The sequence below is a fragment of the Haliaeetus leucocephalus genome, unplaced genomic scaffold, assembly GCF_000737465.1.
Source record: "Haliaeetus leucocephalus isolate CR32 unplaced genomic scaffold, Haliaeetus_leucocephalus-4.0 Scaffold495, whole genome shotgun sequence".
Lineage (NCBI taxonomy): Eukaryota > Metazoa > Chordata > Aves > Accipitriformes > Accipitridae > Haliaeetus > Haliaeetus leucocephalus.
This window is the reverse complement of record NW_010972931.1, coordinates 2,985,569-2,999,656: the sequence shown is the minus strand read 5'-3', so window position 1 is coordinate 2,999,656 and position 14,088 is coordinate 2,985,569. Positions and strand designations below refer to the sequence as shown.

The 14,088-nt window shown below is 46.5% G+C and overlaps 1 protein-coding gene across 1 annotated transcript in view; it reads right to left on the bottom strand.

The window, feature by feature from the left end:
• The window catches only part of TMEM255B (transmembrane protein 255B), a 71,645-nt gene that overhangs the window by 2,845 nt on the left and 54,712 nt on the right, over positions 1 to 14,088 (bottom strand). Inside the window, exons 6-8 of the mRNA XM_010575796.1 lie at positions 10,861 to 10,946; positions 8,141 to 8,300; positions 2,668 to 2,811 (exon numbers count right to left, since the gene is read on the bottom strand). Of these exons, the coding sequence (XP_010574098.1) occupies positions 2,668 to 2,811; positions 8,141 to 8,300; positions 10,861 to 10,946 (390 nt within the window). The remainder of the gene's footprint in view (positions 1 to 2,667; positions 2,812 to 8,140; positions 8,301 to 10,860; positions 10,947 to 14,088) is intronic.

Here is a 14,088-nt window from a genome sequence, read left to right as displayed (position 1 = left end):
GGTTCAGCCTCGGATTTTGGTGTCTCAGTTGAAGGCTTGAGAACGTAGATATCTACGCGCACAACATAGTGACATGTAGCAACTGAATCCCACCCCTCGTCAGTGGAAAGGCCTTTGGGGTGCATTCGTAGCACTCACATCATACATCTTTAGCCTGAGATTATCCACGTGTGGCTCGCTCTGGATTTTAAAGGGTAGACCAGCTCAGGCAGGCTCTCCTACACTATGGACAGCTAGAGCTCAATTCAGTTGCCCACATGTAAGCATCCAGCCCTTTTGGGATGCCATGGGATATCGCAGACATCCGCACAGATGTGACACAGGGACTACAGGACCTGGACCCTCCCGGAGCGGCAGCAGGGGCCATGTGGCTACCTGATCTCATGATCAGGCAGCCCTAGATCCCTACGTGCCGACAGCCCCTGCATTTAGCCAGATGAATCCCAGCCCCAGGGCCCGTAGTTGCCTTAAGGACTAGGACCAGTTGAGCAGGGCTTATGAAGGCCTGAATCCAGCAGCTGGGCACTGCTTGGAGCACTTGGGTCATGAAGACCTCCAGCCCCATGGATTCAGCCCCCAGCTCTCAAGTAATGGAAGCGGATAACGGTTAAGCTTCTGGCTGTTCCTAATTTGGCCTGCTTCTAATGTTCACCATTTGTAGCTTTGAGTAAGGTTATTATGATTTTTTAACTCATATACTGATGCAGAAATTACTTCTCTCCAAACTACAACATAGTGAGCTCATACATGCAGAAAGGTGGCTTGCCTCTTCCCCCCCCCCCGGAAAAGGATTAAGCACTTTCCCTTTTGGAGCCCAGTGCTTCTTGCTAACCTCTCCTGGCTTGGGGACAGCTGGTGGTGTCTGCCTCTGGATGTTATGAAAGGGAGAGAAGACAAATGAACACACTTCTTAGAAAAAGCAGAAATCTAGGAAAAGTACTCTGTTTTGGAATGCAGTTAAGAATTTGGGGTAGATATGATATATTTCTGTTTCTCAGCAGACACAGGACTGAACAGTTACAATTGATCCTCATGAGTACTTACATGCATCTTTTCAGCTTAACTGCTTTCTTTCATCTGTTTTTATCCCCGTCTCTCTCTACTCTTGGCTACGTGCTAACTGAACTCTGCAGAACAGCACAGCTTTTCAGCTAAAAGCAAACAAAAAGAGATGTTCTTTTTTTCCTCTCAACCCATGGTCTCCAAAAGTGCCTGGCCCCATTTATGTTAATAAATAAGACGTGCCAAGGACTGTTCTCTGGCTGTGAAGCCAACTGGCACAGCACATATCACATCCCTACAGCTGAACTCCTACCACCGAACCAGCGTGACTGTCTGTATGCACACTACCTACCGGGAACTGCCCTTGCCGGCTTCTGACCCCTTCCTGAGCATTGCTGGGAGACTGTTAGGTGGTCTGGGCCAAATCCATACCAGGAGCATGCTAACAATTCACTGGTGTGGATGATCATCATGTCCCAGTACTTGTGCCTGGTAGCTTCTTGGCCCTGAGCAGATGTAGCGCAGGAGGCTGTGGGGAGCTGGTCCACAGCTACTTCATGCTAAACATGCAGTGTTTTCAATTAACAAGTATTGCAAAACTTGTGGTACCCATTGGTCTAGCACTACACAGCCAAAGTATAAGAAGCCATTGGACAGAACAAAACAGTCTTACTGTGCTTTAAAAAAACTAAACTCCTACAATTGCTTCAGGGTCCCAGTACATTCAGCTATTTACCAGCTCACCCGACATTCTTCACCTCACTTGGGGGCAGAAAAAAAAAAGCAAACACCATCCGCAGCACCACTCCCTGCATTTTCCAGGCCAGCTCTGGCTGGACGCGGCACAGGTTTGGAGCCTGACTTGCACCTCATCTTTCTGAAAGAAGCGAAGCAGTGTTGACTCCGTTCATGTTGCATCCCCTCCCGCAAGGGGAGAAAGCTGCACCTCTGGCAGCTTTCTGTACCTGTCTCCCAGCGGTGGCCTGTAGCAGATGATTATAGGAAGCTAAAAGAAAAAGGGCTCCATCTTCTGATGAGGCCCTGTTGGTTCTTGTGGCAGGCAGCCATGTGGGGACTTGCTGGGCTGCAAGTGACACCTGAATCCCTGTATTTAACAGCAGCCGATGTTCCTAACCCTTCATTTATACTCTTCCACAACATTCTGTGGCATTTGAATCTTCTCTGGTGTGTAAAAACACTCCCTATTTCACAGACATTTCCTCCCCTTTCTTGTCTCCTTTCCGTCTGATGAGTCCTAGTCTACTTATCTCCATATTAAGAGTAAGGTGCGCTAAGGTGTGTAAACTTTTCTGCCAAATCCTGTGTGTATCAGATGCTTCCTTTGGCTTCCTCAGTGCCTCTGTTGCTGCTTTATCTTGCCCAACATGGGGGCTGTGTTCACCTTCATGACTGCTGCAGCGTGGTTCTAATCCCACACTGGGATTCCTGGTCAGCAGACAGGGTCCAAAGGACAACCAGAGAAAAGCTGAGATCTGAGAACAGACTTGAGCACTCGGCCCAGACTAAGTCATCCCAGAGTTGGGATCCAACTTCCTTGCCTCGTTTCAAACACCCAGGAGCCAAGATCTACCACTGCAGAGTTTGTACTCAGTAGCAGCTTATGCTTTTCTGATGAAGTAAGAAGGGTGCCGTTTTGTACTGTACCTGAAGAGGCAACGGGTAGGATGGATACGTAGAAATAGTTGCTGCAGAAGGACAGAAGCTAGCATATGTCAGGATCTGCTGGGCAGGATTGTACAGGATCTGAGGAGGAGGTGCAGCACTGAAAGCAATTTGGGACAGAGGTACCTGTTGAGCACAGAAGACAACAATTTATCAGCACGGTGCAGAAGGGGCTGGAGCAGAAACTGGTCCTAACACAAGCAGCTAGGCAATTTAACAACTTGCTATTTTCCAGCACAATACCAGTACTACAAGAAAACAAGGAGCAGACAGAATGAGAGGAGGGTGTATCTGGAGTGAATTTTCTGACCAGAAATACACAGCTATTTTAATCTTCTTCCCCTGGAAAAAGACGGCTGGTGCTTCCCTAGCACCAGTTACAGAAGCACTGGCAGGACTCCAGACCCGAGACACCCTCAAGAGCACAGCATGTAGCTCTGACCGCCTCTTCTTATTCACTCCAGCACCAAACACCCAGTCCTTCACAATCTGCTGCAGACTCTTTCCAACAGAAACTACCTGATGCCCTCATTCTCTTCTCTCTGCTTTCATACACAGATCTACAAAGGTCTCCCTTTCCAGACCATTTGCTCTTCTTTCACAGCTCCCTCTCGCTTGTGAAATGGAGTTTGCTGCTGGCTGTCCAATACCACCCCCCACGTGCATATCTCATTCCTACCGCAGAAAATCCTTCATCGTATCCCATGGCTTTATCGGCATGTCCCTTAACTGCAATGTGAGAGGAGCTTTGCAGGAAGAAGTAACAGCTCATATTAAACCAGCTAATACAACTGGGGGAGGAAAAAAAAAAGAGCAAAAGCTAAATGTGAAAGGGGGCTTGTGTTAAACCCTAAAACCCTGTGCTATATATCCATTTGTGAAGGACAGTAGAGCTCTGTGAAAGATTTTCATGTCCCTCTCTTTTGCAAAGTGAGACAAATCCAGTGGTTTCTTTTCTCTCCTTTGTTTTTGTTAGCAGATTCCTCTACATGAGAGCATGGAATTTTCTTTTTACTGAAATAATAAAATATGGTGGTTGCCAAACAAATGCTGAAAGCAGCAGCCAGGATGGGTTGGGGGTTTTTTTGGCATTTCCTTTCAGTTTTATCAGTGAGAGACATAAATCACTGCATCCTCTGGAGATAGTGTGAGATCTCTCTGTGATTGAGAAAGAGGTACATTAATTGTGTTTGTAAAAGAAAAACATCATCTAGGTCACTGACATACCACATGAGGTTACCTGACAATCTATGCCTTAGCTCTCTGAAGACACTTAGCACCCCAGGAGCTGGCGCAGAGAAAGGCCAGTGTCAAAAGCAGAGAGCCTATTTCATGGCAGAAGGCAAGTCTCTTATCTTCAAGGTACCCTCCTCAAAACACCTCCTTCCTACCCGCCCGGCTGGGTGGATACGGTGGGGAGAAATGGAGAGACGCTGCCTTTCAAGAAGCAGCTAATGGGCTTGCCTCAGACCAAAGGTTTGGGGCCAGCGACGTGGCCGACCGCAGCCGGGGCTTGGCCCATGCCCAGAGCAGCAGTGCCCGTCCTGGGAGGAGGGAGGCCCTGCCGCAATCAGATCCTCCTGGCTATGGACGTAAAGGCGGCAAGAAACGCTTTTTTTTGCCCAGTGTGAAGCACAGATGCCTGTTCTGCGTCTGTCACCAACTCTCTGGTGTGGGTCCCTTCGGGTGCTGCTGTCCTTCTCCCAGGAACCTCTCTCGGTCCTCTTACATTCTCTCCGTCTGCAGCAGCAACACTCTCCGATTGCTAAGGATGAACATCACGACAGCCCTAGAAGACAGTTTTGGGGAGTCACCCACCCCAAATCCACTCATCAGAGCACCTTGTTATCAAGCTATCCGGTCTCAGCCTGGAGCCAGCAATGATTTGCAGGAACTGAAGCTGGTTAAATGCTTTTATCAACTATTCCAGAGATGACACTATGTTAAATTCGTCACACAAAATAGAAGGAGACATTTTAAACTGAACCACCACCCAAGTCAAAGAGATAAGGAGCTGTGAACCGCCAGGGAGCTGTGGGGAAGCCAGGTAATGCTGGGGGGGCTCTCTGGCCGCCCCCCACCCGGCCATGCAAGCTGCTGCCAAAGTGTTTATTTCTGAGCCACAACTACTTTTAACGTCAGACTGCACCCTTAGGTGCACGAGTGCTAAGACAGGAACACATAGCAAGTAGCTCAGTAATTAGGGGTTCATTTTGTTTTCCTTCTTAGAGCAGGGTGAGAGAAGAAGAGAGGGGATAAGGGAATGATACTTAATCTGTTCAGATTCCCTTGAGGACTCCAAGCAGGAGACTAATTGAACAAAAAAAAGCCAGCAACCCCCCCAGGACCATCAGTAGATCTGATTAATGCAACCCTAAACTCAGGGCAGGCAGATTCCTTGGCAAGGTGTGTCAGGAAAACATCTACAAGTCATCAGATGAATACCGGGGCAGGGAAGGCAGTTTCTAGATTAACTCTTAGAACCAGCAAGTGAAGTTTTCCATGCATTTTTTCATCTCTGTCTTCTGTAAGAAATAATCACAGTGTTTTACCATTTTGGATACTCCAAGTACATACTTCTGTTGACATTATATCTTAATCTGCTTTTTGTTAAAGGTGACTTTAAGGTAGCTGCCTAGCCGCCATCCTCTATCCCAGCACACTGTAGATCTGAAAAGGAGGGTACGTCGTAACCACTGCAGCTCCCCCAGCACCCAACAGATCACAGAGGACGGCCCGATGGGTGACACGGGAGCCACTGAGAGTTGACACCTTGGGGGTCAGGAGAGGATGAAATGTTTCCCACTGAGCCAGCACAGCCCTCTGGCAGGCAGCAAAACCGCGGGGAGCATGCCAGGGTCTGCAGGGAATTTGTCACAAGAAAGAAAACCCGCAACAACCACAACAACACTTTTTTTTCTTTTTCTGTCCAGGAAATGTGATGGGTTTAGAGGCAACGGCACTGTTTTGCAAACTCTCCCCTTTGTAACATGTTTTGGCTGCCAGCGTTCCCCAGAGATAAACACGATGTTTTTTTGTTTCACTAGTCAGCCTGGCTCTGTGTTTTCTGGAAGCCAACCTCGGAGCAATGCCCTGAGGCCCTTCAGCGGGCTTTGCAGCTCTCCCTGCAAAATGCCAGTGAACATTTCAGCGGAAAGGTGACATCCTGAAAGAAAGAAAATTGTTCTCCTGCACGTTTTGAAGGGGATTTTTTTCTTATTTCAGTCCCATGCCCCCTTCTCTCCCTCTTCTGCTTGATGTTTTCTTGGCCTTCGTCTTCCCCCAAGAGTTACTCCTTTCATAACAAAAGCAAGCAGCAGATTAGCAAACCAGCTCCGCTGTGTCACTCAGAAGGACCCTGAAAAAGCACAGGCAGGAGCAAGGAGCAATCATTGCATTTTAGATTGCTGCTTTAGTAACACTTTCACAAGCATAGCATGGCTCCTGTGCTGAGGTAACTGACACCAACTCATCTTTCCCTTAAGCTGGCGAGGGTTTTGTTTCTGCTCCCGCTGCAGAAGAGACATTAAACAGCTTACTCAGATCAGGTTTGTAGCTGGAGCCCTGACAGACTTGCTCTAGCCAAGCTGAGGGGAAGCTGCACATCTACTGCTGCTGCGATTTCCTTGCATGGCTTTATCCTTGACCCAGGCTCTGCACCCCAGCAAGGGAACGTGCCAGGCTATGGTTACCCCAGCTCTCCCAGGAATGTCTCCTAGCCTTGGTTTCCCTCGCAAGCAGTGCAGTGACGACCGCCGCACAGCACAGAGGTGTGGGAGCTCATCCTGCTATGAAGCATCAGCCCAAATCCCACGTAAGCTTTGGTTTGTGTAAGACGATTAGGTGGACTCAGGCTGGCTCCCTGCACCCTTCCCCACCTCAGGGGAGCACTAGCAGCTCCCACAGGTGCCCTTCGTGGAGGCACTCGCAGCCATCTGCTAGGCAGGGGAAAATATTAGCAGCGCTGGAAAGCTGTAGTGTTCTACCAAGGACTTACTGTAGATGATTCCTGCCTTCCTCTCCTCATGTAGCTCTTCCCCTCGTTTCCCACTGTCATCGTTTCTGTTCCCCTTCTGCCATTCCTCCTCTCACAGGGAGGGGATGAATTAAGCTGGGAAAGCTGCTTCCACTCCTTCCCATCAAGCAGCTGCAACTCTTCACTGGCTGGCTGCAATTTGTTATCAAGTCCTTGCAAGAGTCCCCTCACATAAAGGACAGCGCAGCTGCACATTTCTTACATGCGAAGGCTCAGTGTGCTTGTTTGCCTTAAGCTAGAGAGAGGAATATTTCCAGCAAACATTTTGCAACACTTAACAAAGGTGAATTTCAAATAATTCATGTGGTTCTGCTCTGTCACATGGTTTTAAGCACCCGACACATGTTGTAGATAGCCTAGACTTGCTTGCTAAGGGATGCTGGGGGGTCAGAGCAGGGCCTGGATGGCCTCCAGTCTCACTGGGTCCTTGGCTCACTGGCTGCCAGCTCTGAGCAGCCCCTTCTCTCTAGTCTGCCCCCTCCCCAGCGCACACCTCACCCGTCTCTCTTGGTTTCTTTTCCCTGCTCCATCCCTCTCTTCTTTCCTTTCCCCTGTCTTTCTATTTAGTTTTCTCCTCTGGAACAGTCACCAGAAACTTCATGGATCTAAGATGACCTGTGCTGCTATCACACCTCCCTTTGGCTCCTGTACTTCACCCCCATCCCCATGCCTCTGCCCGTTTAGTTTGGAAGCTCTTTGGGCTGGGACCATCTACTCTTCTGAGTGCCTAGTAAATCATAAGCCACTTGGTCTTTAGGCAGTGCTTTAGCAAACATGACCACTGACAGTGATAATCCCAGGAACAGCAACTTCACCCTTTTAACATGTCAGAAAATGTAGGCAGATGAGGCACTGTATTACAGAATCCCTCCTAGCACACGGCCTCTTCTGAATGCAGTGGTGCACAGCAGCACATGGTGCTGTGGCACAGGGAGCAGTTAGAGGATAGCATTCCTTAGTGAAACAAGAGGAGGTTAATGTGACCTGACTACAACCATTTAAATAAAAACTTGAGTTAATCCCCATTCTTGGGAAAAGATCTACATAAGGTTAAATAGTCACACCTAGGACTTGAGTTTTACATGTTAGCTACAAACTCACATCCTCAAACTCTGTGCTGGCCCACATGTTCAGTGCTGAATTAGAGGGAAAAAAAGAGCCACTAAGTGAATTGCCAGCATCTGTTCACACAGACGCCTGTTTTTTCCCTTCCAATCATGTATTTGACCAGGCTTGACCTACTTAGCTGTGAGCAGCTGGCAACAGCTTAGCCTAAAGATATGACTCCAGACTCCCAGATCACACAGGCAACATGTTTAAAGTGTCTCCTTTGTACACTTACGCTTCCTTGGTTTTAACCTGCTTGATAACACCAACAAGCACAGAAGTCCTCACAGAAGGCAAAAGACTGAGCCTTACCATATCTTTAAATGCCCCAAGAATGGCTGCCGTAATAATCCCCAGAAACAACCCGATGATGTTGAGGACTGTGGAGGACCACAGCAGCCTATAGAGGTGAACCACGTCCTGACAGCCGCTCACGCCGAGAAATTCATAGTAGCTGGCAGACTGCTCTGAACTGAAAGGGAATGCAGACAACGTCACTGCTGTGGGAATGGTTTTGCATATAATACAGAGCACCAGAGGATCTGAATCCCTCCTGCTTACTTTCCTCTTTGGCAAAGGACTTCATCCATGCTCCCACCAAAGAGTGCTCAGATGAACTGGAGAAAGCTCTACTCTAGACAAATATTGGCTCTGTTAATGCCAGCATTAGACACGTAGTCCAACGAATACCAACCCTAGTTTGGCTGATTGCTGTTGTGCACCAGCAGGGACTCTTTTCTTTTTTTTTTCTGAGGGTCTCTGAACACAGGCATAGTCCTGGCATATGGATGCTGCCCTTGTCATTTAGCTACCAGCTAAAGTATGCTTCACACTGCTTGTTTTGCCAGTTCACCTGGAAATCTTCTAGCATCTTTAACACTGGGAAAGGCAAGTTGCTTAAGCATTAATTCAACCACAGGAAGGGAGATTTTGCCAGCTGGCTACATTTGTTTATGGTGTCTGTGGTTCCAAATTAACAGATGCGGTTCCAAATTAACAGTACAGTATAAAGTTGTGCCTTTACACTATGGAATGTACTATCCAGAAATCTTTGTTTGTTTCTATTCCTACATTGCACTGGTTATTGTAAATCAGGCATGTTGTGCAGTCAATCCTCATTGTCTTGCTGAAAGTCAGAAATATCCTACTGCAAAATTTGAAACCACAGTTTCCTGTGGTTCTTTCCAGTACCTGCCTTAATGCTAGCCCACTAACGAGCTCCTAGAACAGCTATTTGAGTTGGAAAGATGTTTTAAATGCCAAGTCTGGTTTTGTACTGTTAGGAAATTGCCATCAGCTTATGGTGGAAACCAGAAGTGAGAAGTTTGTGCTCACTCTTCTGTTCCTCCATGGGGCAGTAAGTGGGGATGGTGGTTAGGGAAAGCTCTGCAGAGGAAGGTATCAGCATGGAGAAACTCACAACATTTCTGGGAAGAACCAAGCCGAGCACGGCAATTCCTGGAAATGTCCAATTATTTGTTGTGGGGCATGGTTCTGGCACTGCAGATCCACTACCGTTGAGTTCACTTAAGCCCTATCATGAGCCCAGACATTGCTCAACTAAATAAACCTCTAGCTTCAGCTGCCGTGAGTCTGAGGAAATCTGAGTCGCAATCCTGCCTGTGTACCGGTCTGTTGCATGACTGACACAAGGTCACTTTGTGAGATTGTGTCTCGTTCTACTTCTCTGTAGCTGTCCTACGAACTGGAATTGCCAAGTCTGTAGAGCAGCAAGACTGCTTCTTTACTCCAGATTTGTCCATGCCAGTGCCATAAAATCTTGCTGTGCACTGTGGATTGCTGACAATGGCACTCACTTTGTGTCTCTTGTGTGCATGAGAAATATGCATGCATAGAGGACTTCCCTCTAGTCCCAGATTTCATTTTGCATCTCTAGTTGAGTCAGGATCTGGGCAAGAGCAGAAGCCTTGTGTAGAAGCCTCATTGTGCCAGCCTCATTCCCCTACACCTAAAATGTTCATGTCTGGCAGCACGCTAGCCAAGGTTTACAGAGGACTGAGGTTATTCAGGGCTGCTAGCATGTGAAAAGGAGGCAAAACCAAAATAAAACAGGAGACATAAGAAGGAAGAAAGATGAGAAATACATAGAGGGAAAGAAAGAAGGCTGACTGTGGGTGAACTGTAGAGGGTTGCAGAGGTTGCATGATTGTGCATGATAAGATGATACTGAGGTGCGCAGAGGGTGAGTCAGGTAGAAGATCTGCTCTGGGAAATTCTCCCCCATTTCTTGTATGCAGCAAGACATGATGCTGCTTGCAGCTGAAATCTTTGTGTGCCAGGTGGCCAGTCAGTTGTGCTAGTTCATCTGTCTTCCACATTATAAACCCTTGGACTTTACTGTGATGTAGTTTTCCTAATCACCTTTTTAACTCCTGTTAAATTAATGCATGGCAACCCTGTGCTAACCTTTGGCTGATCTTTGTAAGCATATCCAGACATTTCCTTTCTTATCTTCTGACATCTCATGCTTTGGTAATGATGAAGTCAAATGGACAGCTTCAGAAAACACTCACAAGACTCTCTGTATCTATCCTATGACAATTTAGCAAAATTCCATGCCTACAGAGGCTGTTGGTAACAAAAGAGCTCTGCATATGCCTACAACATGATCTCTGCTCATGGACACCTATGTTCCTATTCATTCAGTTTCCCCCAGCTTGGTAGAAAAAAAAAGGATTCATTAAATCTAATGGGAAAATTGCACTACAACATCAACAGTAAATCTTGACAAGAGCTATGACTGTGGTCGATTTTGATCACACAGCAAAGAGCTTCTGGCCATATTTAAAGAAAAAGAAACTGGAATAATGCCAACACTAATATGCAACCCCTGACCTCTTCTCTGCTGGCATCAGGACTTCAGTTGTGGAGGAACTGGATCGCTCAGCATGCAAGTCCCTTGTGTTGCTTCTCCCGGCCTAAGGGCACCTCCCGTTCCCCCCCAACATTTAAGAGGAGGGACAAACAGCCAAGGATTTCTCAGAGGCTATTGACTGCACACAGGTACTTACTTCTCACAGTTGTACAGGTCACAGCAATAGCACGTGTTGCTTTTTACTTTCAGCTGGCACTTGCTGTTTAAGGTATAGCATGTCACCTGCCAAAAAAAAAGAGACTGACTTTTATTCTCAGTGTTTCAGTGTTATGTGAATCATCGTACTGACCACAAAGAAGCAGCTACTGCAGTGTTAGGTTTTATTACCTGTTGTGCAGAAAGATCCTGAGATTCCAAAATCCACGACTGCAGGGCAGAAGGACATCCCTGAGCTCCCAGGACTTTCATTTGGGATGTCAGCCCCAGACTCTCGGGGCATTTGCCCCATGGAGCCCAGAGTCCCCAGCAGCGACCTGCAGACAGGGCTGCCGGAGTTTTCAAGCCCTTTGCTGCACTGCCTGGTGCTGTTTTGCTGAGACCCAGAGTCTGCAGCTGTGAGATGCGGATCCCTACGGCTGTGACGCAGGGACCATGGGTCTTGAAAGATACACCACAGCAAGCCACTGAAGTGGGTAAGAATACCACTCCATTGTAGTGGGAAAATGGGCAAAGAAGCCGATTTATCTGAACAGCTTCCAATAATGGGAGCTCGCTCCTTTCAGTAACACCCTCCTGAAGAAGGAAATAGTTAGGAACAACAAGAAGAACAATCTCCAAACCCACAAACAAAACCGCTCAGAAAAGATCCAAGCACTCCAGCAAATAAGTGCCATTTACTGCAGGCTCTTGAATAGAAAACTGAAAAGGTTTATTTGTGTGAGCAGGAATTGCAGGGATGGGCAGATGTTAGAACAATAAAGGTAGGCACACGTAAGCCGCTCTCCATCCAGACAAGAAATCATTTTAATGACTCCTTAAGTGTGGTAAGCATTAATCACTTCTATTTGGCACTACAGACCAATTGAAATATTTTATATGTAAGGCTCTTTTTTTCCCTGAGATTTTTAGCTTATTGACTTTGAAATCCTGGAGAACTGTCAGGTTTTAAAAGCTAGCAGGTCAGAAAATACATTCTTTCTATAGTTTTTATTTTGATAGAAAAAAGTGGACTGTAACCACTAAGAAGTATTTTGTTCGCAAAATGCAAATAAAATGTATTATTGAATGGAAAATTCCTCATAATGAAAAAGTAGAAGCACGCTTAGGAATACATGACTGCTTTAGAAAAGCTTCTGTCAGTTCTGTTTAGCCATGAATGTGTTTGTCTGTGGGATAGTCTCCACAGGAGATGTTAAACCAGATGTTTCTCAGCTCCTCAGTTCGGGATCTGTGTATCCTTTTTAGTGTGAAAACTGCCACTGTTGATGAGTCTGTACTCCTCACGTGTTTGTTACCAGCAAAAAGCAAAGCCTTAAACACACCCACTCAGCACCAGAGAAAGTTCATCTTGCAGCTGGTCTCAGACTTGCCACACTTGTCCTTAGCAGGATTTGCTTGAGCAGTGGAAGTTGGGTGACAGAGCTAAAGTTAAAAGGAAGTTAAAATGATGCCTTGGGATTGCTTTGCTGCCCAGGACAAGGCTGTACCTGTGGTTAGTGTCTCATACAAATCAGCTCTTCTAACCCAAAATGGAAGTCAGGTTATAAAAGGACAGTCTCAGTCTAGGTTGCAATCTGGAAATGGAGCTCACAGCTTGATACAGATACATCCACTTGTCACAAGAATATCTCACCCTGAGACAGGACCTCGTTTCATCAATCTTGTTCTGTTGTGTCTGAACTTACCAGAATTTCACATAAGTGCTTTGTTGGCCTGAAGTCACATTCAGCTGCAGCCATCCTCAGCCTAAGCTGCAATTTACTGCAGAAGAGGAGGGTGCTACCATTGACGACTGTGTTGGCTTAATCAAGATCCCACTCAGAACTGCCTGAAACATCACACCTGGCTACTTCTCAAAGCAGTTTGAAAACTGATCCTGGAGCAGAGTGTGCCAATGCATCCGCTACCACAGCCATTTTGTTGGGATGCCCTAGTGCTTTTGCACTGAGTGGAACCAAAGAATTTGGGTTTCACCCTCTATATGCAGTCAAAATGGCTAGCACCTCCATAGTTAAAATACCCTTTTCCCATTACATGTGCATGATTGGGATTGGAAGGCTTCATAAGATGGAGTGGGCTGCTAAAAAGGTGGTTTGTCCTGATGCATGGCTTTGGGGACCACTTCTGATAGGAAATAAAAGTAGTTTTCCCCTCTCCAAGCATCAATAAGGCCAGTTTGCCCCTTTTTACTGCAGAAGGCTAGAGGTACAAAAGAGGGAGATCAGCAAGATCTTAAACATGTTTTTAGCTGCCTCTCAGCTGCAAGACACATTATTGGCTAGGGGAGTTACTGTAGTTGTCTATTTTTATCACTGCATTTTTAAAACATGCAAAGAGCAAGACACTCCTTTTTAGGAGAACAGTGAATAAACCAAAATAAACAAATTACTGTGTGGTGTGAGCAAGGGTGGTGGAAACAGGCCATTTGTGGGTATTCTGCATGTCAAGACCTATTATTTCATTTCAGTGACCAGACATTTAGCTTTTTCATGTTCTGGATGTTTATGCCTGTCTATCCCCTCAGCACCAATTGAAGAGATGTTCTCACCTCATGGTAATTGCAAGAAAATTAAATTCTTTCTGCTTTGAGCAAAGAGAAGAACTGAAACAGGCAAACTACATGAGCTGGAGACCACTCACAGGCTAGCGATGGCAATCAAAAGGAAACTTGCACTGAGTAAACAATCTGCCTTCCTAGTTAGGTGTTTGCCTGGCATGCAGAGCATGTCCCCTGCTCACTAGCTGGCTAACTTTGGAAAAGCAAAAGCCAAGTTAAAATGCCACGGATCATTAACTAGGAATTAGCACGTGCTGACTCTAGATCAGTGGACAACCAGACAAGAATGTTATTACAAACTAACTACAGTTTTAAAAGATGGGGAGGGGTTGCCAGAATAGAGCAAGGAGCTCTGGGTGGCCCAACTAGACATTCCCAGAATCTGCAGAGCTGGCGAAGCCTGCCTGGCCAGAAGCCCAAGGCTGGGGTCACCTGCAGGGAGTTGTGGTCAGTGTGACACTAGCTACAGGCTATTACAGGAATCAGAAGCATTTCTCAGGCCATGTCTGTGTCTGAATGTGCATGCACACTTTAGAAGAGGATGGATTAAAACTTACAGGAAAGGGTGTTGTCACAGATCATAAGTTTGTCTGGGTAGGTCTTCAGGCAAGGAGGTCAATGAAATATTTTTGTCATATATTTTCTGGA